The sequence below is a fragment of the Gadus macrocephalus genome, chromosome 14 (assembly GCF_031168955.1).
Source record: "Gadus macrocephalus chromosome 14, ASM3116895v1".
In the NCBI taxonomy this organism is placed as follows: domain Eukaryota; kingdom Metazoa; phylum Chordata; class Actinopteri; order Gadiformes; family Gadidae; genus Gadus; species Gadus macrocephalus.
In genome coordinates this window covers 6,071,731-6,097,261 of record NC_082395.1, presented here as the reverse complement: position 1 = coordinate 6,097,261, position 25,531 = coordinate 6,071,731, and the positions used below count along the sequence as shown (strand labels likewise).

The 25,531-nt window shown below is 42.2% G+C and overlaps 4 protein-coding genes across 5 annotated transcripts; 3 read left to right on the top strand and 1 right to left on the bottom strand.

Moving 5' to 3' along the window:
- Positions 1-495: 495 nt before the first annotated feature.
- Positions 496-12,342, top strand: tpcn2 (two pore segment channel 2). Its single transcript, XM_060070768.1, has 25 exons — positions 496-888; positions 1,799-1,854; positions 2,413-2,489; positions 3,050-3,227; positions 3,583-3,699; positions 3,935-4,041; positions 4,400-4,472; positions 5,069-5,168; positions 5,298-5,363; positions 5,462-5,526; positions 5,980-6,071; positions 6,310-6,391; positions 6,582-6,671; positions 7,304-7,423; positions 7,503-7,562; positions 7,894-8,022; positions 8,230-8,279; positions 8,493-8,589; positions 8,914-8,985; positions 9,885-9,958; positions 10,079-10,184; positions 10,324-10,406; positions 10,493-10,574; positions 10,908-10,999; positions 11,518-12,342. Exons 1-25 carry the CDS (start codon positions 720-722, stop codon positions 11,606-11,608), a joined length of 2,328 nt encoding a protein of 775 aa, XP_059926751.1. The 5' UTR covers positions 496-719; the 3' UTR covers positions 11,609-12,342.
- Positions 12,343-12,569: 227 nt separating this feature from the next.
- On the top strand, positions 12,570-17,534 carry pop4 (POP4 homolog, ribonuclease P/MRP subunit). 2 transcript variants are annotated; one of them, XM_060070769.1, is made up of 7 exons: positions 12,570-12,780; positions 12,940-12,995; positions 14,038-14,330; positions 14,679-14,756; positions 14,870-14,931; positions 15,912-16,013; positions 16,323-17,534. In XM_060070769.1, exons 1-7 carry the CDS (start codon positions 12,774-12,776, stop codon positions 16,457-16,459), a joined length of 735 nt encoding a protein of 244 aa, XP_059926752.1. In that variant the 5' UTR covers positions 12,570-12,773; the 3' UTR covers positions 16,460-17,534. The 2 variants fall into 2 exon arrangements, with proteins under 2 accessions (XP_059926752.1, XP_059926753.1); XM_060070770.1 differs by having other exon boundaries at positions 12,611-12,780; positions 14,091-14,330.
- A 334-nt stretch (positions 17,535-17,868) lies between these two features.
- Positions 17,869-19,782, top strand: plekhf1 (pleckstrin homology domain containing, family F (with FYVE domain) member 1). Its single transcript, XM_060072202.1, has 2 exons — positions 17,869-18,372; positions 18,499-19,782. The coding sequence occupies exons 1-2, from the start codon at positions 18,123-18,125 to the stop codon at positions 19,017-19,019; spliced, it is 771 nt and encodes a 256-aa protein (XP_059928185.1). The 5' UTR covers positions 17,869-18,122; the 3' UTR covers positions 19,020-19,782.
- Positions 19,783-20,555: 773 nt separating this feature from the next.
- Positions 20,556-25,401, bottom strand: LOC132472539 (protein C19orf12 homolog). The gene is made up of 4 exons (XM_060072204.1): positions 24,918-25,401; positions 24,209-24,251; positions 23,584-23,745; positions 20,556-22,704 (listed from the first exon to the last, which is right to left on the bottom strand). The coding sequence occupies exons 3-4, from the start codon at positions 23,741-23,743 to the stop codon at positions 22,439-22,441; spliced, it is 426 nt and encodes a 141-aa protein (XP_059928187.1). The 5' UTR covers positions 23,744-23,745; positions 24,209-24,251; positions 24,918-25,401; the 3' UTR covers positions 20,556-22,438.
- Between the last annotated feature and the right edge of the window lie 130 nt (positions 25,402-25,531).

Sequence of the window (25,531 nt, the reverse complement as noted above, 5' to 3'; positions counted from 1 at the left end):
TTTTTCATAATAATCATGATACTCATGAAGAATTGCATAATAATAGTTGTATAAAGAAATGAAAGCATAATGTCAGTGGTACATTTAAATAAAATACAACCTATTATTCAGAGCCAAGTCAATAAAAGTTTGCATCTTATCAGAGAGGGAGACAATAAACTACGACTTCGGGATCCACAATGTCTGCAGGCCGTTAAAGTCTTACATTTAAATGTATTAATAAGTGGCTTGTTTGTCACTATTATCCTACCCAGTAAGTCACTTTGCTTGCACACTGTCTTTGTTGTCAATTATTTCCATTCACTTCCACTCAATTTAATAAGATATAGGCTAATGTATATGTCTATTTCACAATTTGCATTAAATTGATCACTCCTTTTATTGTCTTTACAAAACACAATCTCCAAACGTTACTTTGTAAACAAAGATTTTCCGACATGGGTGCAGAGCTAAAGGTGCGTGTTTTTAATTGGCCGCCTCTGCGCTGTCGCAAACAGCAGTGAAGAAACGAGGCGCCGCATCAGGATAGCCAGGGGTGGGAGGAGGAACACACGAGCGACATTTCCTATAGAAAAAACACTTTTCCTCTGGCTAGCTCGGCTCGTCACGAGTTTTCTTGTACTTTTTTTTTTAAAACACAAAAACTGTAAAGCATGATCAGTACACCCGATCAGAAACTTCTTGTGATCTGAAGGTATACGTCTAACTACGTTTCCTGAATGGAAACAGATACGCTACTGGCTACTGGAAGCATTAACGTCGTTCCGCAGGACTACGGCGCCAATTCGGGCTCAGCAGAACATGGACATCCCGATAATGGGTCTCCCGGGTTCGGAACCAGATCGCCTAACTCAGTCGGCGATAACGAGTCGTGTCCGGTTAAAGGAGGTGAGTTGGACTGGAGCAGTCTGATCCCCTGGACCTCGTATACCCCCTGTGTTTTGCTTATGTTTCCCCCTTGAACTTCCTGAAGCCCAATGCACAACATACATATTGCATTGGTTATGTGGCAATCCGATTTGTCATTAGTTCGGAAAATTGCACTTTGTGAGGCTTACCAGTATTGTGTTGATTATTAAAGTAATTTTGGAATGACATATGTAGGATAATCAGATATCAGTGCCTGCCTACTACCCTAAACAAACGGGCTTGTCAGTGTGGGTGTTACGCCAATGCCATAACCTGTAGCCTTAACATATTAAGTCATTTCATAGACAGCAGGGTTCACAATTCACCTTTAGAAGGGCTTCTTTATCCCAATCTGATTTTTATAATCCACACGCAAATGATTTCAATAACACTCCTAACTGGTCATTCCCAAACGCACCGGACATTGGCCGGTGTTCATTTTTTAACCTATTCATAGGCTATTAACACAATAGCCCAACGTTTTTTGAAAAATGTATGTGCTTAGGAAGACCCAATGCATTGCCGCAGCACCACAAACCACATCTGCAAAAACCTGCACCGCCCTTTCCGAAATTGGCTGTGAAAATGACTTCTGGTCTTCACCTATGAAGTGACTCATCCTAGTGTGACTCAAAAAACTGTCTGTATGAAGGGAAACTCAAGTCGAGGACTTAGTCACATTCTTAGTACGTAGCACACTGGATAGGGAAAAAAAAAAAAACAGTCATCAGAATTTCTTTCCCAGCCAGGCTATTCTGATCTCCCCATGCAACCATCCCCAAAACAAACGTCCATGTTTGAAGCTGCTTTATATATGTTGGGGATATGCTGAGCTGTCCATATCGACAGCCTGATTCACCTTTTACCTGTTCCTTGCTTTTTTCCACAGGTGACGAGGCTCTCTACATGCAACAAGCGGTGGTTTTCATAGAGGACGCAATACACGTAGGGCTACACTTATATCTTACCCTCCTACTCCATTATTTTGGTTGTTTGTAATGTGATTTGGAAATTGTGGCCCATAAATGATATTTGGACAGACACACTCATTCCCAGGATGAGAAACTCATCCTGGGAATGGAACCGATTTGACAATAAGAACACTTTCTGCCATTTTCCTTTCTATAAATCGTTGTCTAAATGAATACATGCATACCTGCAGATTCAGAATCAAGCGGAGGTATGGAAATATATTACCATTACATGTCAAATAAAGTAATGTAACGTAATGGTAATAATTGGTTGATTAATAACGCTGTTCAAGACAGAGATTGGATTTTAACTCTAAGCAGCCACACACAATTGTATTTATCAACAGAAGAAGTTTGTCTGCACTTTAATGTCGAAAGACGCACATGCTAAGCTGTGTGTGTGTGTGTGTGTGTGTGTGTGTGTGTGTGTGTGTGTGTGTGTGTGTGTGTGTGTGTGTGTGTGTGTGTGTGTGTGTGTGTGTGTGTGTGTGTGTGTGTGTGTGTGTGTGTGGTGCATGTTTGACGCCCACAGTATCGGTCCATCAACCACCGTGTAGATGCCAGCTCCCTGCGCCTCCATCGTTGGTACTACTCAAGGCTCTGTCAATGGTAAGTCTTTGTGGGTCACGCGTTCTCCTCCGTGATTCTGTTTCCCTCCGCCTTCCAGGATGGGAGACAGGATGTGATTCTAGCCAGGACGTTGGACTCCTGACAGTCAGGAACGGGGTCCGAATCCCCCAGTGTCCACAGCCTAAGCTGGTGGAATCCTTGAGCTAGAGGGCCCCTAACCCTCAACCTGCTCGTTGATGACATGTACAGTATCTGTAGATCCCTTTGGGATCTTACAAGGGGATGTAATATCCACACCGGCGGCACCCCTTTCTTTCTTTCTTTCTTTCTTTCTTTCTTTCTTTCTTTCTTTCTTTCTTTCTTTCTTTCTTTCTTTCTTTCTTTCTTTCTTTCTTTCTTTCTTTCTTTCTTTCTTTCTTTCTTTCTTTCTTTCTCTGTCTCTCTTTCTCTCTCTCTTTCTTTTTTTTTCTTTTTTCTCTCTCTCTCTCTCTCTCTCTCTCTCTCTCTCTCTCTCTCTCTCTCTCTCTCTCCGTCTCCCCCCCCTCTCTCTCTCCCTTCCTTCCTTCCTTCCTTCCTTCCTTCCTTCCACCTGTTCCCAGGGGTCTGGGCTTGGCCATAGCGGTGGTGCTGCTGCTGGCGTTTGTGGAGCAGCCCTCTTCCCTCTCCACCTCATCGGACCCCCGGTACCGCCTGCCGCCCTGGGAGCCCCCGTGCGGCCTCACTGAAGGCATAGAGGCCCTCTGCCTCTTGGTCTTCACCTTGGACCTCGCTGTCAAAGTACAAGCAGGCACACACACACACACACACACACACACACACACACACACACACACACACACACACACACACACACACACACACACACACACACACACACACACACACACACACACACTCAGACATAAACACACACACACACACACACACACACACACTAACACACACACAAACACACACACGCATGCACGTACAAATGCGCACACACACACACACACACACACGCGCACACACTGTACACCTTATTTTTATTCATAGCTGACACATTATTTGAAAGCTTCAGACCAAACATATGAAGCCGCAACAAGGGGATGGGCTTTGCTTCAAGCTAATAATGTCCTTTTGCTATCGACAGAGTTATCTGATTGGGTGGGAGGAGTTCAGGAAGAGCAAATGGCTGATGGGCTACACCGTGGTCATCACTGCCTCCATCATTGATTGGATGTTGTCCATCAGCATGGAATGTGATGAGGTGAGTCTCACAACTGTATCAGTAGTCGTGCATGCAGTACACGGGCGTGATAGAATAGTGTTCAGGGTGACGGACAGATAAAAGGTTGTCGGTTCGAACCCCAATGGCCGAAGTCTACGTGTGGTTATCCCTGAGTAATGGCATTAGTCAAAAAGAAGAATGACGGATGTTTTTAATGTAAAGCTACTAAAGTTATCCATTTCAGCTGATCCTTGCATCCTAACCCTATCATTAGAAACTGAGAGTACGGCGCCTGCTGCGGCCTTTTTTCCTCCTCCAAAACTCGTCCTTGATGAAAAAGACCCTGAAGTGCATCAAGCGGACCCTGCCAGAGATAGCCAGGTGACTCCTCTCCTTTTCCCTTCTCCCTCCCTCCTTCTCCCCTCTGTGGGAATCATTAAACCTGTTTTGGAAATGCTTCTGAATTTAAACATGGGGAACTATTTCCCAGGAATGTTCCATTTATCTTAACAAATGCATGAATGGATAGGTAGATACATCGATGGATAGGCGAGACTGTTAACGCTTAAAATTGGTCTTTCTTAACATCTCGCATATCGTGCTCTCACTTCTCTTTCTTTGGTTCCACGTGTTGGCAGTCGAAACCCAACTGGTTTCGATATGGTCCTTCAGCGACTCACAACCACAACTATTCACCTTCTGTCTCTCTGTTCATGTGTCTCTGTCCCTCGGTCCCCAGTGTGATCCTGTTGTTGGCGCTCCACCTGTGCCTCTTCACTATGATAGGCATGCTGCTGTTTGCCAAAACAGACGTGAGTCCCAGCACTTTGCCTTCCACACCCTGCCTGACAGTAATACCACTCACGCCTCTTCACTAACCCCAGGCTTAGACATGTTCCTGACATACTTACTCAAGGCAGTAGTATGTGTCTTCTGGATTATTCTTTTCCCAGGTTTGTCCTGTCATTCGGAATTAGTCAAGGGCAGTAGGAGGGTGCTTGATTAGAATTCTGAGAATGTATGAATTCAATATTCATTGCATACAACATATTTATTTGACGATGATCTTAAGCACCGCCGTAAAACATGATATATAGTGATGAATAGGGGGTAGCGTAACACAAACAATATATTGTTTACTGTATGGCCACATGGATTCTTTATTTATATTTTTCTTATCAATATACTATTTACTGTATCATCCCCTTCACTGCTCCCATTGTTCAGTTCGCTTCTTGCACATATTTCAAGTCAGCACTGGAAAAACATCTGGGTTTCCCATTTGTAATATTCCGTTCCTTTGGTAAATGCATCAACAACAACAACAACAACACCTTACAAAGCAGACGGTTCTTCCGTCATTCATTGATCTCTCAGCCTTACCTCCTGCTGTTCTCCTGCCTTCCAGGAGCCGGAGAGGAACGGCGAGTGGGGGTTGTACTTCAGGAACTTGCCCCAGGCGATCACGTCTCTGCTGGTGCTGCTCACCACAGCCAACAACCCTGACGGTACCCCTGTTTCCTGAGCTCCTAGCACGCTAGCCGAGGGCCAGTGTATCCATGGTCCATCGCATCTGGATGGAAGAGGATGAGGATGATGGTTGTAAACCCAAATGTGCGTCTTTGTCTCCATCACAGTGATGATACCTGCCTATACCCTGAACAGAGCATACTCCATATTCTTCATCACCTTCAGTGTGTTCGGTAAGCTATTGGTTCTAGCTCTACCCTTCTAGAAACGTATGCATTAGGGGAGAGGGAGAAGAGGGAAAAAGCTGATTTTGTTATTTTCTGCATTCAAGGAACGTACTTCCTTATGAACCTGCTGACCGCCATCATATATAACCAGTTCAGGGGATACCTGATGGTGAGTCGTCACGTCCTGTTACAAACCGTTTCTGTCGTTTTCAGCTATTAGCAGTAGCCTGTGCTCTCGCATTTGCCCACTCTGTCTGTCTGACCCCTGTGTGTCTGTCTGTCTGACCCCCTGTGTGTCTGTCTGTCTGACCCCTCTGTCTGTCTACCTGACCCCTTTGTGTCTGTCTGTCTGACCCCTGTGTCTCTGTCTGTCTGACCCCCTTTGTGTCTGTCTGTCTGACCCCTTGTGTCTGTCTGTCTGACCCCTTTGTGTGTGTCTGTCTGTCTGACCCCTTTGTCTCTGTCTGTCTGTCTGACCCCTTTGTGTGTGTCTGTCTGTCTGACCCCTGTGTGTCTGTCTGTCTGACCCCTGTGTGTCTGTCTGGCTGACCCCCTTTGTGTCTGTCTGACCCCCTGTGTGTCTGTCTGTCTGACCCCTTTGTGTGTGTCTGTCTGACTCTAGATGTCGGTGCAGACCTCCATCCTGCGGAGACGTCTGGGGATCAGGGCGGCCTTCCAGGTGCTCCGCTGCCAGGGAACCAGGGCTGCCGTCGTGTATGTATATAGACGAACGCACACGCGTGTAGAAAGTCAATTGCGCTGGATGCAAAATAGGGCCCTTGGTCTTCACCTATGAAGTGGCCCATCCTGGTGTGACTCAAAAAGGCACATAGAAACACACACACACACAGGCGCGCACAAACACAAATGGACACAAGCTTGCCTCTTTTTATTTATTTCCCAGCTTTGGGTCACTGTGCTGGGTCTTACTAGCTTTGTTGTTCCCCCACAGTGAGCAGGTTCGTGTGGACACCGTGCTGGAGGTCATGTACAAGGTCAACATGAAGTCCTACTACAGAGCTGCCATCATCAAGGTCAGGGCTAACACAGGGAGCCACTGTAGTGGAGGATGTGCTGCACTTTCATAAGATTTACGTATTTTTTTTATTGTAGAGTTTAAACTATTCTTTCCTTCTATATTGTATATCTAACCTGGTGTACTCCCTTCACCGCCATCATTCTGCACTGTTGCTTCTATAACACCACCTTCTCTTTCGCTTCCAGGAAGTGCAGCAGCGTGCATCCGATGTGCACATGGATCACAAGGCCTTTGGGACGTTATTCGAACAGCTGGACAAGGACCGGGTCAAAGAGGTACAGCTGCTCCATCCCTCTCCCTCTTTACCGTTCATCTAATGCAACAGTAGGTTCTTGGTTCTTTAGCAGACGCCTTTGTTCAAAGCTACTTAGGCCCAATCCCATTTCTACCCCTTACCCCTTCCCCTTACCCCTCCCCCTTGTTTTGAAGGGGTAAGGGGAAGGGGGAAGGGGAAGGGGTTAGGGGAAGAAGTGGGATTGGGCCTTATAGTGAAGATTGAGATACAGGAGCAGGTAACAGAGAGGCATACTGCTCAACGGTGTACTCAGGATGAGTGTGGGCTTTGGGGTTTGAGGTGAACCACCTTCCTTCACTAGCCTGCGTTGTATTTGAGTTTCTATTTTTTTTTCATTTGTGTGTGTGTGTGTGCGTGTGTGGGCGCGCGTGTGTGTGCGTGTGTGTGTGTGCATGTGCGTGCGTGCGTGCGTGTGTGTGTGCGTGTGTGTGTGTGCATGTGAGTGAGTGCGTGTGTGTGTGCATGTGCGTGTGTGTGCGTGTGTGTGCGTGTGTGTGCGTGTGTGTGTGTGTGTGTGTGTGTGTGTGTGTGTGTGTGTGTGTGTGTGTGTGTGTGTGTGTGTGTGTGTGTGTGTGTGTGTGTGTGTGTGTGTGTGTGTGTATTCCCCTACAGCACCCTGCCCCACCACAGTATAACTACACCTGCCTGCAGAAGATCCAGTTTATCTTCAGTCACTACTACACAACTCTGGCCGGCAATGCAGTTGCACTGGCCAACGTCATCTGCATATGCGTAAGTTCTGTTTGCTTTGTGTGTATACGGCAATGCACCAATAAGTTCCTGAACATAACTTGTTGTTTTGTCCCAACAGACAATATTGGTGTTGAATGCCGAAAAGTCTACTGCAGAGAGAAATGATTACTACTTGGAGGTCGGTCATTTTCTGACACTGGTCTTATTCCGTTTTTAATATACTTGGTTGATTTGATTTGGTTTTTAATAAATCAATTAATTGTTGCATGTAAATGCAATAGCTCTAAATAAAATACATTTCTTACTTATTTATTTGTATTGCAGATGTCACACGAAGGTAGTCTTGTGATAGCAACCATTGCTTTTACTGAACTACACACAATTAAAATCTTCACTTACAATGGAGATAATCCACGAGTATTAACCAAATGCTATGAAATATTCTGTTTCTTTTTACAATAAAAAAGAAATAGTTTGAATATGTTATTTTGTTCCATCTTCATTTACAGGTGATCAATTGTTGCTTCATCTTCTGGTACCTGCTGGAGATGTCTCTGAAGCTTCTAGCTTTTGGCTTGAAAGGCTACCTGTCCTACCGGAATAACATCTTTGATGGCTTCCTCACAATCCTGCTAATGGTAAGACGATCACACATCAGGACTGCCCTGTTTTTAACCCTGTTATGACAAGAGCCAACACGTCCTCCTGGAGACATTTATTATCTGGCAATACTCTTCGCTGCTGTAGCAGATTATGGACTATCAGGCATGATAACGACATAACAATGTGCTGAAAACTGTCATTGTCAATATTCTGTTATAATGTTTTTAATATGTTTCCGTCAGGTGCTGCAGATCACTATATTGATCAACTACAGTGTTCCCTTTTCCAAGTGGTATGTTTCTTTTTGCTATCACACTGAATTAATTTGAGATTTGGTATAGTTTCAGGTTTGATTTAAAAACTTGCAATCACATGCATTTGTTGTCTCTCTGTCTGCCTGTTGTCTGTCTTTCTCTCTACCTGGCTGTCTTTCTGACTTCCTATCCGTCTGTCTGTCTCCCTCTGCCTGTCTGTCTGTCTCTCTGCCTGTCGTTCTGTCCCCCAGGCAGCCCATATCTCATGCGATGTCATTGTGGGACATGGTGCGTCTGATCAACCTGCTCATCGTCTTCCGCTTCCTGCGCATCATTCCAGACATCAAGGTACAGTTGTGACGGCTGTTGCGTTTCCCATTAGCAAATAATACAAGAAGCCTTTGTGTAACCCCATCAATTCACCATTCATAGAAGTAGTTATATACCAGTAAAATACCTAAAACGGGAAATAAGGGTTGATGTTACAAAATAAACGCAAATTCGAATGTAATTTGAACCTAAACTAAAAGTGGAACCATGACAGTTTATCATTAATTATCATTTATATCGTTAATTATTCAGTAGATTTAGTGATGGGTCAGGTAACTTGTTTATAGAATCCTATTGTGTGGGCCTTATACCTTTCTGATGGTTCTTCTCTGTCGGTCTCAGCTCATGAATCTCGTCGCCAGCACTCTTCTTGACCTCGTGAAGAACCTCCGCGCCTTTGCTGGGATACTGGTGGTGAGTGTTCTCTCACACTTCTCTTCAAGTTTCTTGTTTTGCTGTTGTTAACCAGGATATGCTTACATAGAGAACCGCCACTGCTATTCATTTCATAATCAAGGAGAAAAATCAAGTCAAGTCGTAGCCCCTACAAAATAAAAATGTTAGTATATTTTTAGAAGCTAAAATGAAAAGGTGTCTGCTATACTTTGTGGGGCTGTGATTGCTAGTTATACTTTAAGGACATATCAATTCAATATAATCATTAAGGATGCACTGGTCCATGGGGCCTTTTGCCCTTCGTCGCCATCTAGTGGCTATATAGAGCAATTTTGATTGTTTGGCTTCTTGTAATTTAATTATATTCGCCGAGACCTTTAAATATAAGGGTCAGATGTAGAAATAGATATCCACCTGCTTGTGTCTCATCAAGTTTATATTGTAATTTTAGTGGTGGTTTGCATTTTATTTTGAGATTTTGCCTAATCCCACATCTACCGAAACTATCTTTGCTCTACTTCACTTTATTGACATCAAACATTGACCAAGGTACTTATAAGATATTGTGCCATGGCCCCAGGGCTACCAACTGATAATGCACTAGCTGATATTCCCACTTTGATAAACTTTTGATATTTTCATAGCCACTACTTGGTTTGTCACTCTATTCAAGTAGTATCCACATTGATTATTTCACTTGCACATACATTTTTCAGGAGTTGTCTTATCTTATCTTAAAATATTATAGTCCTTGCAGTTATGTTATTTTCAGATTTTTCTTTATTTTTTTGTGTTATGGAGATAAAAAAAAAAAACTGCACTTTACCCAGATTTTAACCTCACGGTGTCTCCTGGTTGTAAGTCAAGGCAGCAGTGAAGCGTGTCATTCATGAGCGGTTGGCTTTGTCTCCCTGCAGGTGGTTTTCTACGTGTTCGCTGTGTTTGGAATCTGGCTCTTTGAGGGAGCGATCAAGCCTCCGACCACGATGAGGTATCCCATTACACATTTACTGACAAAAACTCCTCAGTCCTTTTCATATTAACTACTTCACTCTCCTGTCCTAATCCTGATGACGGTTGCTATTTGTTACTATTTTTCCTCCTCCAACAGTATCATCTCTAACTCCACAATAGAAAACATCACATCTAACTACACCACGACCTGCGGTACCTATGAACAGCTAGAATACTGGCCAAACAACTTTGATGACTTTGCCGTGAGTAAAACCCGAAATATCCGTCACATTCAGTAACGTTGTCCCATCATGGAACAACATTAACAAAATCACCCGCACCCTCTGCCCCCTACTCACTTACTCAACACTCCCTCACTCCCTCCCTCCCTCTCTCTATTAGGCAGCCATCATCCTCCTATACAACGTCATGGTGGTCAACAACTGGCAGGCCTTCATGGACGCCTATAGCAGATACACAACAGAGTAGGTCCTACTGCCTGGATGGTAGTGCTGGTAGTAGGAGCTGTGGCTGGTACTCCTGCTGACGGTTTCTGGTTGTGTCCTTCCAGGTGGGCCAAGGTGTACTTTGTGTGCTGGTGGCTGACCTCCTCCGTGATGTGGGTCAACTTGTTTGTGGCGCTGATTTTAGAGGTAGGTTCACGTTACCCATGAGATGGATGGAATTTATGTCATGGTGGGTGGTGTGGTTTTTAACACGCCCAGTGGGTTTCTAACTGAGCTTGAAATGTACTTTCTTTGTTTAAATAAAAAAGTGATTGAATAGTTGTTGAATATTAAAAATGAATGGACGGATGGGAACTTAGAGAGGGTGGTAGAGAGAGATGCATTTGTATTCATTGTTGAGAAACGACTCAAATTGTGAAAAGCTGTTTAAAATTAATCTGAATCAGTTAAATCACTGCACAACGGATGAGCAGCAAAAGTATTCAGGGTGGCTCAGATCTCCACCCTTTTCTTTATCAGAACTTCATCTACAAGTGGGACCGCAGTCACAGCTGCTCGGTGACAGACATGGAGAGGACGAGATACGAGACCTCAGTGCAACTCATGTTTAAGTAAGCCATCCCACATCGACATGCGTATCTGTAGGTTTTGGCAGTCAAATAAAAAGCGTGACCTTTTTTATTTGCTGTACTCAAGGGGTCATGATGATGATCTGTACAAGATTGACAAGATTAATGTTGCCTAAAATGCTACGTTTGCACTTGATAGGAAACCTCCAAGCATAGAATGTGTGTAGTCAAAATAGCCCATTGTTCTGTTAACATGTTGAATCTTAAATAATTTCATTGTATTATTATTTTATTGCATTTGTTAATTTGCCATTGCCTAATTCAATTTTTCCTCTAAACTGTCTCTGACCTCTCTCTGTCTCTCTCTCACTCTCTCTCTGTCTCTGTCTCTGTCTCTGTCTGACTCTCTTTTTCTGTCTCTGCCGGTCTGACTCTGTCCATCTCTCTCTGTCTGTCTCGGTCTCTCTCTCTCTCTCTCTCTCTCTCTCTCGTCGGTCTCTGTCTCTGTCTCTGTCTCTCGTCTGTCTCTGTCTGTATCTCTTCTCTGTCTCGGTCTTCAGAGAACACATTGAGGAACCGACCGAAGAGGAGCTACTTAGACAACTGCAGCAACATCCCCACCTACACATACACTGTACTGCTGACACATAAACACAAACACACACTCAATATCCATAGCCAAGTATTCCATCAGCAGATTCACTAAAATCACAAGCAGTGATGAAACCATATCTACTGTAGTCCAAGTTCATTTTAGTTATTGAAGCTGTTGTGTATGTACTTCAGATTTTCTGACATAACCACTGGGAAAATGTATCTGTTTTTAATTAATTATGAGAAAAGGAGTAAATGAGTGTGCCGTCACAAATTGTATGGAGGCTACATGTGTTAACTTGATGAGAAAAAACAACTACATTATCCTCGGAGACAATAGCCAACTTTATCTTCAGAGCTGTAAACAAAGCAAAACAAATCAAAGCATAAAGCATAAAGCTGATTTCATACTAGTTTTCAAAGAGTAGAAAACTTAATAATAGTTTTGTAATAATTTTAAAGGATCCAAGGCGGGATGTTTTTTTCCAATGTGCTGCCAAGGGTTGGCAGCACAGGCCTCCAGTTTGTTGAGATTATATTTTATTAAAAAAGATAAAGGGGAAAAATTATGATATTTTTAGATCTTGTTATTTATGGGTGGGGATATATTTTTGAAATTTTATGCCTTGTTGTTTTGTAAACGATTCAATGGGATTTAAAACCACTTGATAGAAAACCTACCTGAACAAATATACAGTTACAAAAGAGATGATTGTTATGTTATGTTATGTTATGATTTGATGAAATGAATCACATTATTGCTGAAAAAAATAAAAATGACCCAACAGAGAGCAGGAGACTGTTATGGTGACATTTCATGCGTTCTTCAGGTCTGCCAACATTAAAATATTGAATTTAAATTATTTATGAAGTTAGTTATTTATATAGTTTTGCTTGATTATAGTTTTGTTGTAGTGTTTCAACTGCACTCAATCAGTCAAGGTAATAAAAAACAGAAATCCAAACATTTTTGTCATTCAGCACAAATGGGAGTAACATAGCAAAGCCCTACCAAGCCGGTACTTGCCAACAGTAGGTGGCGATGATGCGCCATTGCAGTTGTTTTCTAAAACCAAAGTAAAAACGGAAGAAGTTCCTTCTGTTGCCGACTTGCCGTCCATGCTGCCGTTGCAACTCACTAGTTATTTATTATGCCAACATTTTCGCCTTATTGCTAAAGTAACTATTTTGATGAGATAAAGGACACTTCCTAAACACAACGATGGAAGGTGAGTTTTTTAATAAAGCCTTCTGTTATATATTTGCGTTTTTGGTATTTTCGTGTATCAAGTGAGATGTTTAATTCCGCATTACTAACGTAGCCTATTATTGCTAGTGACGGGGCATGTCGTTTATTTACAGTATTCAGTAACTTTCTCTTTTTGCAGAGAGACTTCTGCAGTTGAAGAATCCCCCCGAGGTGGGAGAGGTTATTGGTATTGGTGTAAGTACTCAAACTTAATTATTCAATTATCCTCAGCTGTCATTACTTTTTTATTGTTGAAACGAAATCTCTTAGGGCCCGTTTACACGAAGGGAAAACGCAGATATTTTCACGCGGTTTGGCCTCTCATTTACACGAAAACGCAGTTTTTGTCACAGAAAACGATCATTTCAAAAAAAAAAAAAAAAAAAAAAAACTCCGGCCAAAGTGGAGATTTCTGAAAACAGTGGTTATGTGTTGTCGTGTCAACGTGGAGAAACCATGAGAAACAGGGTTTTAGGTTCTGAAACGTCACATTATGCGCCAGGAAATGCTTAACGTCATATGAGCGCCCTATGTTTACAGTTTGTTTGTTACAGGAAGACGCTCGTGTTATTCTTTGTTGTTGATTCTGATTGGCTTGCATGGCTTTATCCTTCTCCCTACAATGCCGCCCATAGGTTTGGCATAGTTATAATGGCGCTCGACGGCGTATTTATGCGTTTTGATTTAAACGACAACTTTTTTGAAAACGATGTTGTGTGCACGATGTTATTTTTGAAAACGGAGGGGGGGGGGGATATTAGTTTCTATAAATACCCTGCTACGTATAAACGTGGCCTTAATGGGCCATCCTTCAGTTCATCACTACTATCGTAGTGATTATATTTCGTCACTACTATCTCTGTGACGAACTGAAGTTAGATGTGTGGCACATCTATGTGTGGTATTTCACATTGGTTCCAAGTTGTTCTCCATGTTTTTTCTTTTGAACAGGGATGTTGTGGGGGGTGTAATCGTCCTGCTTTGACCTGCTCTTTCTTGCGTGCAGAATTATATTAGTTTATATTATATATATATTATAGTATATATTTGTATTTTAATCGAGGCGGAGGGATTAATGCAATTTTAATCTTGTATGTCACATGTAACGGCTATGTGTGCATGTGAAATACTAATGTGCATTCGCAATAGTCCCAAGTTGTTCTCAATGTATTTTGTGTGTTTGGGGGGGGGGGGTGTATTCGCCAACCTTGCTGAGGCCTACTCTTTCTTTCTACAGAATAAAACACTGAAGGTGGCGGAGCGTTTCACCCGTGCGTTCATTGCGAACAGCATGAAGCAGTCGGAGGCACCGTTCCTGGAGACAGCCCTGTCCCGCAAAGCGGTGATCCTGGAGTACGCCCGGGCAAAACGGCCCAAGGCCAAGAGGAAAAGCAAGGAGGGGAAGGGCAAAGCAGAGGTCCTGGAGTACGCCCGGGAAAAACGGCCCACGGCCAAGAGGAAAAGCAAGGCACTGAGTGCCGGGGAGAAAAGGAGACTCAAGGTGTTCGACATCAAGCCGGAACACCAGAGGTTGGTTCAATAAATATAGAGGAAATCAGTTTACCAAGAAAAGATTAACTTTCATCAGCCCATGCGGCATACGCTAAATCTATTTGTAACATACTGGAAATGGATTGCCCAATTCACTTATTACTGTTTTCTGTTGTTGTGAGACATACTTTGTGTTCATTTTGAATATCAATAAAACCCTTCTAGTGTGTATTAATTTAGATAACGAAGAGTCAAACTTCAAGATGCAAGTTTGTGTGAAACATCAATTTAAACAAAACAGCTCTTTCTGGGATGGGGGCATGCATTACAGAATGTACTTCTGCACAATGTGCTTTGAATATAATACCCATTATGTTTTCTTTGAAGATATGAGCTTTTTCTACCCCTGAATGACTTATGGAAACAGTACATCATCAGCATATGCAACGGATTGAGACATTCGAGGTAAAGATTGGATTTCATATTCTTTTGTTTGACCTTGGGCCTTATAACCTTAGATTTAATACGCAAGATTTAGTTCTTTGCGTCTCTCGTGAGAATCTCATTCTATTTTACAGTAATCCACAACATATCCAGCAGAAGCTACTGAAAGCAGACTTCCACGGGGCCATCCTAACAGGTAGGCTTCACTTGACCATTCACTATCCATCTTCGATTTAGCATGATCGGCCCCCGACGCCCCAGGAACCTTGTCGCTGGAAAAACCTGTCGTGGTTAGGGTGTTCGATTCCTAATCAACGTTAAACCCCGGTCCTGACTCCCTGCGATCACCATGGCAACCCATTGCACTCACCGCCAAAGAAGGGTGATGACCCTGATGCCCTGGTTAAATTCCAAACCCGGCTCTTGAACCAACATGGCCCCCTAATCATACCCCGGTCTGTAATTAGATAGTTTCATCAATCCGCATCTCTCGACTTTGACAGCCAGTGTGTGGTGTTCTTACTTGGGCCTTCTGGCAGCCGTTTCTCCTCCAAGTGGGTGCTCCACACTGGATGAGTGATTCGGGTAGGCGTTCAAGTTGTATACAATTGTGGGCGCCTACAAGGAAGGTCCTGACCTCTTTCATACAGTATTTTGTCCCGACATCAAAAGCTTAATTTACGCCAGCATAGCATGGTCGGTTTTCTTTTTAAAGATGGATATTCAGCCACATATTCAGGCACTGAATAACAGTTGAATAATCAAACTAAAAGACACGATCACCAGTATGAGTCTGAGTGAGTATAGCAGCGTTTACCTTCTGAGGAGACCAACTCCTCTTGAGAGACTTGTTTTGGTCATTATTTCTACTGAAGATAAGTGCCCTGCACTAAACATTAGACTAACACAAATGCATTTAAAATGGATGCATCTGAAGTTTAAAACTGTCCCCAGTGGATATAACATTAAAAGTGTATCCTGATATCGCTACAACAGTAGACAATTGTAAGGGCATACAAAATTAATACAAAAGTACTCGCTGGGATATGGACACTGTATTTGATTCCAATTTGTTGCTACATCTTCCATCCCTAGTGTTCTGTTGCTGCATTTCACACATATTAGATTGTTTAGGCCACTGATTTACAACCATAAACTTGGATTCTCCTTCCACAGTGGTCCGGTCCAAGTGCCCATCCTATGTTGGCGCCACAGGCATTCTCGTCCAGGAGTTCAAGCACATCTTTAAAATAATCACCAAGGAGGATCGTCTTAAAGGTAAGGACTTGTGGCAGAACTCCAGCTCTACATGGCTGCACATACTTGTATTAGAAATATTAAATTCGATTGCAGTATAAGTAGATAATTTTTGAACAGAGCAATCATTGAGATGATGTCTCAGTTAATATCTCTGGGACTGATGATCTAGGTTCTTATTCACAGACTGTGAGTCCTGTTCAAACTTGTGGTCCGATCTTATAAACTCTCTAATTCACAAGAGAAGCTTGTTTAAAGAAATATAATAACTTTGTGTCTCTTCTAATCCACCTCCCTGCCCTCTTTCCACTCTTGTCTTTGCGTACGTAGTAATCCCCAAGAAGAACAGCGTGTTTGCAGTAGAAGTCAACGGCTTTGTCTCCCATATCTACGGTAGCAAGTTTCAGTACCGCGCCAGCGAGCGCTCGGTCAAGAAGTTTAAAGTCAAGGGCAGCATTGACTTGTGACGGCGGTCATGGTTTACTCACTTTTGGACTTGGAGGGAGGACCTTGGAACCAAAGCTATCATGGGCCTCAGTGGACTGGTGAAGTTGGTGCTTGTGTACCGAATCCTTTTGTTGTTGGTATTGGGAAGCCATGAGTTGAATTGTCCGTATTGGGGCCCCAGCTGTTGTCAAGTGTACTATGCGTCTTGATTGTAGTTGGGCACCATGGTGTGAAATAAGATGAGCTAGATCTGCATGTTCGCACTCGAGGAAAAGTACCTTTAAGGATTTGAGCACGGCATACACATAGTAAATCCTTCTGAGCAGTGTTGCCCACATTCATGCCTGGTATCTCTAGGCTATCCATCTGAAAAACTGACAACAATAACAGTACTGTTAGACTTTATTTTCTGTGTGGCCGTACCACTGTTAGTGGCCACCAGAGGACAGCAGGACTTTTTTATTTATTCCAATTGTAGGATTATTATAATTTTTTCCCCAGAGTTTGCAGCTTCACATCAACTATTTTGAACATGAAATGTGTCAGATTTAAGACTTATAGACATTTGCTATACAACATTGTACTTGCTAATTTTTGCTTTGTTTTTGCAATTATGAATGGAAACTTACTCTTCGCAAAAAGGAGACATTAATGTAACTATTTTTTGCAACAAATGTTTTAAAGTCTTGTATTGTTCAATTCATAGTTCACAGATAGCTCTGGTGTATTCATCAATAGTAATATATGTTGTGGGTGTATATTACATGAAGACACTTAAATATCAGGTCTAAGTAAAGTTTCAGTAAGAAGCCTCATTAAGGTATCACTTTTGTCAGATTTAATGCGATGGGAGATGGTGACAGACCTGACATTGCTTATAATGCATTCAAGGTTTTTTTTATGGTAGTCAACTAAACCAGCACATTCTTCAACATCTAAATGTTCCAGATTATTTATGCATAACTTTGGATAAAAGCATCTGCTGATTGACTTAAATCAATAACAAAGTAAAGACAATGTTTCACTAAGTATTTATTAAAACATGATCGTCTTCAAATAAAAGGGAAGCAAAAGAAAAGCAATCAGAAATCTCAATCGCAAAATCTGTTGCGCCACAGTTCAAAGTAATGTGCTGTAATGTAGATGTTATCATTGAGGTCAAGATTCCTTACAGACTATTTTACATGCCAGACTTCTCCTTTACTGAAAACCCTGTGGAGGTGGTGCCTGTTCTCATAACCCAACTAGAGCTACAAAACCAATGTAAGACTAAATGTATCTTTAAAACTAAATGGTCCAGGAGAATTGTACTGAAGTATATATATGATCAAATGTGACATATATATACTTATATATATATATATATATATATATATATATATATATATATATATACCGTAGATATGGGAGACGTAGATATGTGACAACTCTTGAGTAATCTGATGTGTAAAATAATGATGAATACCTATTTTTACCCTTCGGTTGAAGATTTGACATTTTGGGGAATTTGACCTCCTTGGGAGTTCAGGGTTGTCATTTGTTGGGGGAGGAGCATGGTGTGCCAACATCCTCGTAATGAGTCTTGAAATGTACTGCACACCACAACCTGTCCACACAACCTCATTGATCTGCATTCGATGCTCAACGTCTTAACACTAGACTTTTAACAGTGCAAGTCAAGTCATGGCAGCCAACAACCGATCGTTCACCAAGGTGAACCATGCCCGCATCAAGGCGGTTGAGCGCTCGTTCGGACCCGGTGCGAGGCCCCTTTGCAAGCCTGGCAGGGTGCTGGTTGGAGAGGGACGGCTGTTGAAGCGCAGCCGCCGCGGGAATCAGCCCAAAGCATTTTTCCTCTTCAACGACGTGCTGGTGTACGGCACAGTCGTCGCGTCGTGTCAGTGGCACAAGAACCGGAGAATCGTACGTCTAGGTGAGACACTGTGTGTTTGTGTGTGTGCGTGCGTGTGTGTGTCAGAGAGAGATAAAGATATAATCTTCGTTTTTAAAGATATATTAAAAGGATTTCAAATAATATAAATCTATATTATGGTTGTAGAGGACATCGAGCTGGAGGACCACGAGGACAGCCCACCAATGGAGAACCACTGGCTGATCCGCACGCCTCTCAAGTCCTTCTACGTGGCGGCCGGCTGCCCCGAGGAAAAACGCGCCTGGATGGAGCGCATCGTCGAGTGCCGCGAACGCCTGCTGCAGGGCGCCGCCACTCGCCAGCACAGTTCCACCTTCCAACCCTTCGCCCCCACCTGGATCCCAGACCATGTGTCGGCCATGTGCATGCGATGTCCCAACAAGTTCTCCTTCATCCAGCGCCGCCACCACTGCAGGAACTGCGGCTTCCTGGTGTGCGCGGCGTGCTCCGAGCAGCAGGCCGTGCTTCCCAACATCCACCGCCGCGAGCCCCAGAGGGTGTGCGAACGGTGCCACACCAGCCTCCTCAAGGGGCAGGAGAGGACCGAAAGGATGGGGGACAGCAGGGGGGAGGGCCTGGAAGTCAGTGATGATGATGAGGGGGTCGGGGATGGACTCCCAAGGGCCCAGCAGGTTGGACTCCCATAAACCTGGTCCCCGTGCGTATTTATGGAGCCAGCACACCTGCGGCCTGGGAAAATGAACAATTCTCCAGACATTCTTATGTGATTTTTATTTTAAAAAGATTTACAAAACAGAGCGGGACTTGAGAAATATATATGTACACTGAAGTGGCGAAGGAAGTTGTTTCCCAACCATGTCTGTCGCAAGAAGCATCATTTGTAATAGTTAGTAGTTTACAAAATCTATTCGAAATGCACTTTAAAGGGGGAGTGTGGATTGATCTAGGGCAGAGGTGTCAAACACAAGGCCCGCGATCCGAATCAGGCCCGCTAACTCATTTTATGTGGCCCGCAGTAGCTTCAAATGAATTTGAAAATCGTACAAAAAAAAGACAAAAATGCAAAAAAGTTCTGCCACACATCTCTGATAACCTATCATTGCATTCCCCACCAAAAAGCCCTGTGGGAAATGGTTCTGGAACTGGATGATAAAATGACAACTGGTCATTATACGGCAGTGATTCAGGCTCGTGGCCTGGATCAGCGCCAGTTCCAGCAGTTTTTGAAGGAGGTTGCTAAGAATATTGAGATGTGACATACCCTACACAGAATTAAGGTGGTAGGACTGCAGTCCTCAAACAAGTTTTTGAGCTTAGTAACGTTTATTTAATAACTTATGTTTTTTAACTTATATTACTTTTTTTTTATTCACTTGAACAGTTTGATCTTTGATTGAGTTATGTTGGTTTTCTTCACTTGATAAATTAAAAGGATTTATGTTAATATAACAGAGCAATTTTCTTAGTTGCTTGCATATATATTCAAATGTATGTAATTGCATGTACAAGTATGCAATGTATATTTATGCACCTGAATATATAATAATCAAACAGACAGTTATTTAACAATATCTTAAGGAATAGTTAAATTATGTAGTCTTACAGTTACAACCGGCCCTTTCAGGGGAACCTATAGATTAGGCTACCAGGTTGCTTAATTAAACATCCATTCAATGCATAGCTTTAAGTGCGCGAAAAATCTCTATATAATTCCAATTTATTATTATTATAGCTGAGTGCATGGCGCAATACATGGGATGCCACAAGAGGCAAGTTACCGGAAATCGATAAGCCTTACTAGCTTTTATTTGCTTTTCTTATTTGCCCTTCTATATAAGGACTGATAAGTCACAGACATCACTTTGACAGAATTTTAAAAGGGTTTACTGGCACTTGCTTTAATCCACTGTAATAACATGATAAGGTTACTGGTACTCACTTGTGCATTTAGTCATGGTGCATAACCGGTTCATTGAATCAACTAGAGCTAAATCCATTTTGTTTAGCAGCTGTTCCGCTCAACAGTTCTGAAAGCGCATATAGATATGTGATGCATCTTTATTGTTTTTTTTGATTCCTATGACCACCAAGCATTCTAATTAAGTATTTTCTTTATCAAATATTTTTTACACTAAACTCTATTCTAGGCAGATTATTTTATGCATAACTTTCGATAAAAGCATCTGATGATTGACTTAAATCAATAACAAAATAAAAAAAGAAAGTGTTTCACTAAGTATTTATTAAAACATGATCGTCTTCAAATAAAAGGGAAGGAAATTAAAAGCAATCAGAAAACTCCATCGCAAAATCTGTTGCGCCACTGTTCAAAGTAATGTGCTGTGATGTAGATGTTATCATTGAGGTCAAGATGCCTTCTAGACTATTTTACATGCCAGACTTCTCCTTTACTGAAAACCATAACCCTGTGGAGGTGGTGCCTGTTCTCATAACTCAACTAGATCAACAAAACCAATGTAAGACTAAATGTATCTTTAAAACTAAATGGTCAAGGAGAATTGTACTGAAGTATATATATGATCAAATGGTATTAAATGTATAATACTTGCTACATTATGAACCATATAGAATAACATATGGTCATATATAAACTCATCCAGGTGAAGCCTTAAACTATGGTACCACAAGTATCATTTAAAGTGCTTCATCAGTCTGATACAAACTAAACACAATAACAACCACTGAAGCAGATATAGCCTCAGCCAAGCCACAATAGTAGTCTGTGGATTATTTAATTGCAACTAATTCACTTTTTTATGCAGCACTCGGATACCTGGCTTGTGCCAGCTACCTGTGTTGTTTTTGGAGATATGCCCAAGACTTGAGTTGACCAACCCTCAGGATCATCACACCTGGGAGGTCACATCCTGATGGATGTAGCCTACCAGCCTACCAGGTGATCCAGTCAGCTAGGCTGGTAGGATGACATACATCTGGGTGGAAACTCCCATGAGTGATAATAATAATAATAATAATACATTTAATTTAGAGGCGCCTTTCAAGACACCCAAGGTCACCTTACAGAGCATATAGTCATCATTCAAAACTATGTAAAACAGACTAGGAATAAAAGGAAAACAGAGGTTAAACATGAAGAAGAATAATAATTAATAACACTCAAAGACGCCTAAAGTGAAGGGGGGACCTCACTAACCACCACCAATATGTAGCACCCACTTGGGTGATGCACGGCAGCCAATCGGTGCCAGAACGCTCACTACACACCAGCTTGAGGTGGAGAGTTAGGGATGAGGTGGAGAGTGAGGGAATAGAACATTTAAACACTATTGACCATATTTAAACACTATCGATCACATTTAAACAATATCGACCACATGTAAACACTATCGACCACATTTAAACACTATCGACCATATTTAAACACTATGGACCACATGTAAACCCTATCGACCACATGTAAACACTAACGCCCACATTTAAACACTATCGCCCACATTTAAACACTATGGACCACATTTAAACACTATGGACCACATGTAAACCCTATCGACCACATGTAAACCCTATCGACCATATATAAACACTATCGACCACATTTAAACATGTAAACCCTATCGACCACATTTTAACACTATCGACCACAAGTAAACACTAGCGACCATATTTAAACACTATCGACCACATTTAAACATGTAAACCCCTCTCGACCACATTTAAACCCTATCGACCATATTCAAACACTATCGACCACATTTAAACACTATCGACCACATTTAAACACTAACGACCATATTTAAACCCTATCGCCCACATTTAAACCCTATCGCCCACATTTAAACCCTATCGCCCACATTTAAACACTATCGACCACATTTAAACCCTATCGCCCACATTTAAACACTATGGTGATGTCACCATAGGGTCATCAACATCATCATCCCTTGGTGGTAAAACAGGGGTACTTCTAAATTCCAGTTAACCCGTTCTAGGCACATTCAACAAACGGCTATAAACAGCTATATAATGTAAATATAGCGGCATAGCACAGTCTTGCTGAAGACATCTGTCCATCCTGGATGTAGGCCGGAGGACCAAGCCGTGGTTGGGGGCCATCTCTCCTCGCTCAAGTTCCGTAACGGACCTCCCCCCTCAGCTCCTTGGTGACGTAGTTGAGCAGCGCCGCGGTCACCTGCTGCTGGAGCGTGGCGTTGCCCATCACCAAAGCGACGACCTGCGCCACATCCGTCCAGTCCAGGCTGCTCAGGATGGCCATGACGGAGGCGGTGAGCTTCTTCTGCTGGCTGGGAGGCAGCTCCATCAGGACCTGGGGCAGGGGCCGGAACTCCCCTGCCGTCGCCCAGCAGCCCATCAGGCCCCCCACAGCACCGCCTGCAACCCGATATTCATTTCATTTATTCTGCTTGAGATTAAGGCCCCGCGCACCAAAGAAACGATTTGTGAATACGCGTACGTCTAGCGCGTTTGGGCCGACCGTCCGGACGGATCGGGCGGTTTCGGTGGCCGATAACACACTTTTTTGAAACCAGGTCCCAGGGTGGATAAGATTAAAACGTCCCTATGCGTTTTCGTGTTCGGATTCGCGTGGACGCCAAACACGCAGACGATGACGTTGTCGTCCCCCCCCGCCAGGAGGGGAACCTCAGTCGAATTGGTTTTGTTTGATTTGATTAGTGTTCTTTTTGTAGCTTTAAATACAGCCCCTTGATAAATCCTACTAACTGTACATTATAAAGTATTCTTTATTCTGCTCAATCTAAAAGGTTTAAAAACTGCTTTCTCCGCCTGTCTTCTTTCATTGGTGGAGAACCTGCGCCACAGAGTGGCCTTCAATATGTACTACAGTGTCTCTACAGCTAGATGCGTTTTCGCAATGATTCCGTCTTTACGGAGATATTCCTGAAACGCATCAAAGGAAAACGGAGGGGAAAAAGATTGTTTTCGCCAGTATGGAAGGGGCCTAAGATATCAGGTATTATACTGTAAAAAGCAGTTTTTAAAAAGGTTTACAGACTGAAAAAGACAATAAACTCACAATAATACATTTGGATATCGATGAGTGACTCGACTGGTTGATTATTGTCAGGGCATCTAGACTGAAAGCAAATGATTCTAGAACATAAATGTTTGCACATAAACATCCTTAATCCTAGAGGTCATATCAGAGGACATTTCAGTTAGGCATCAGAGCACTCCCGGCTCTTTGAATGGCGTTAATGTGTTTTGGGGGTTTTAGGAGAAGACTCTTACCGACGGCTATTCCCGGTGGCCCGCCAAGCAGCCCTCCTATTAAGGCACACCCTCCAGCCATCATAGCTCCTTTGGTAGACTGCCGAAATGTAATATTAATGTTCTGCTGAGCCGAGACATCGCAGCAGAGGCGCATGACGTCTTCCATTCGTGGAGACATCCCTGCATTGGGGTTTTGGGGAGATAAAATAAGACAACAAACGTTTTAACTTTATGTTACATTGATTAATGTACTGAGTACCCTGTACTGCTTATTGGGATATTAGCATTGCAGTGAATTAATCACTTCTGATCAAGGATCATTGTTTTGTCCGATTAATCCATAGTGACTTTAGTAATCATTCAGAACAAACAAGTACAACTGCCTTTATCCCTTTTCACAATAACTTTGAGATAGCCATTACAAGCTGTTTCGAAATCTGCCTTTTCTTGTGTTTTAGTGACATAACAATAATTTTAATGGCTATTCCCACTCACATCATGTGGCATAATGTCACCCCTATAAAAAGGAAAATTGAAGTTGAAAACAACACCAAATGTGACACAAATATCGATGGAAACCCCACACATATGTTAGTTTAATATAGACTTCGAAAAGCTGAGTTAGAAAGATAGAGTACATCACCTATGAGTATTCTGTTCACAGTTCACCAGGAATATGCCAGTATCTGGAATAACAGGAGACAACAAAAAAATGTACATGCAAATAAAAATAAACATGACATATTGGAATTCGACATTAGGAAGAGCTGCTGGGAAATTATCTATTATCAATATCCTTACATTATAAGTGTAAAAAATATTCATGAACTTGAGTTTTATTGTATTATTGGTTGCACACTGCCATCTGCTGGTAAGGTTTCGTTTTCAAGTTCGGCAAGTTACGAAAAATAAGGATAATTTGTTAAGTAGGCAATCCCACAGAGCACTTAATAGAAAGACAATTTCTATAGACCGTAATATATATTGAGGATTAAAAACAAAGGTTAGATAAACAGTTGATAAATCCACATTTAGTGTTGTCAAAGGCCGAGTAGAAAGCAAGAGAATATGTTGAAGCGAATTCACACAATAGGGGTCCAGTAGCTCTAGCCACATTATGATTACCCTTTGAATAATTATCCTTTCTTTACTCGATTTTCAGTTCATAAAATATCACATATAAAGTAAGAAGAACACAAACCAGACAAGGTTTGATACCTAAGGCAGTGGTGAGATACATGTGTGGAAGTAGGGATAGTAAGGCATGGTCATAAAAGCACAAACCGAACGAAGAACACATTCGATTCGTTATGACAGTACAAAAGTATTGAATATACACAAATTAATCTTACCTTTTTCAACTCGATTTTAACTGGAAACTTTAGTCTGTTCAGCAGCAATGCATCATGGGATCGATGACAGGGGAACCCAGGATGTTGATGGGCTTTCGCGTTGAGAGCAGGCTATACAGATATCGCTTCCTCACCAATGTCAAATATCATAAACACATTATAAAAAACACACAAAGTCGAATAACGCAAGTCGAATATTTTGAGTTATTATTGTTCAAAAAATTGAACAGAGGTTTGATTTTTTTGGTCTTAACCGCGGTACATATACTGGATTCAGATTTAGCAATAGTTAGAACCTATTACAAAGTAGAACAATTCAATCGATGGTCTACAATAATTTAAAAAATCAATTGTTTAAAAGGGTTAGACACATTCAATCAAAAAAGGATACTTAATAATTGGCATAATGAGGGCCAGAGAGGTCAGGACAGAAGAGCATGAAGCCATAATAATACAAAAAAGTGCGTCTCTCCTGTGCTAAGAGGAGAAAGAGATCAAAACATGTTTGTGAGTTTTACGTCTCTGTTCAGGAATGCAAGGCATTGCGAAACAATGAGTCATTTTGAGAGGTGAGAGCAGTGGACGTAAACACAGACGCCTTGGGGGCGGGGCTT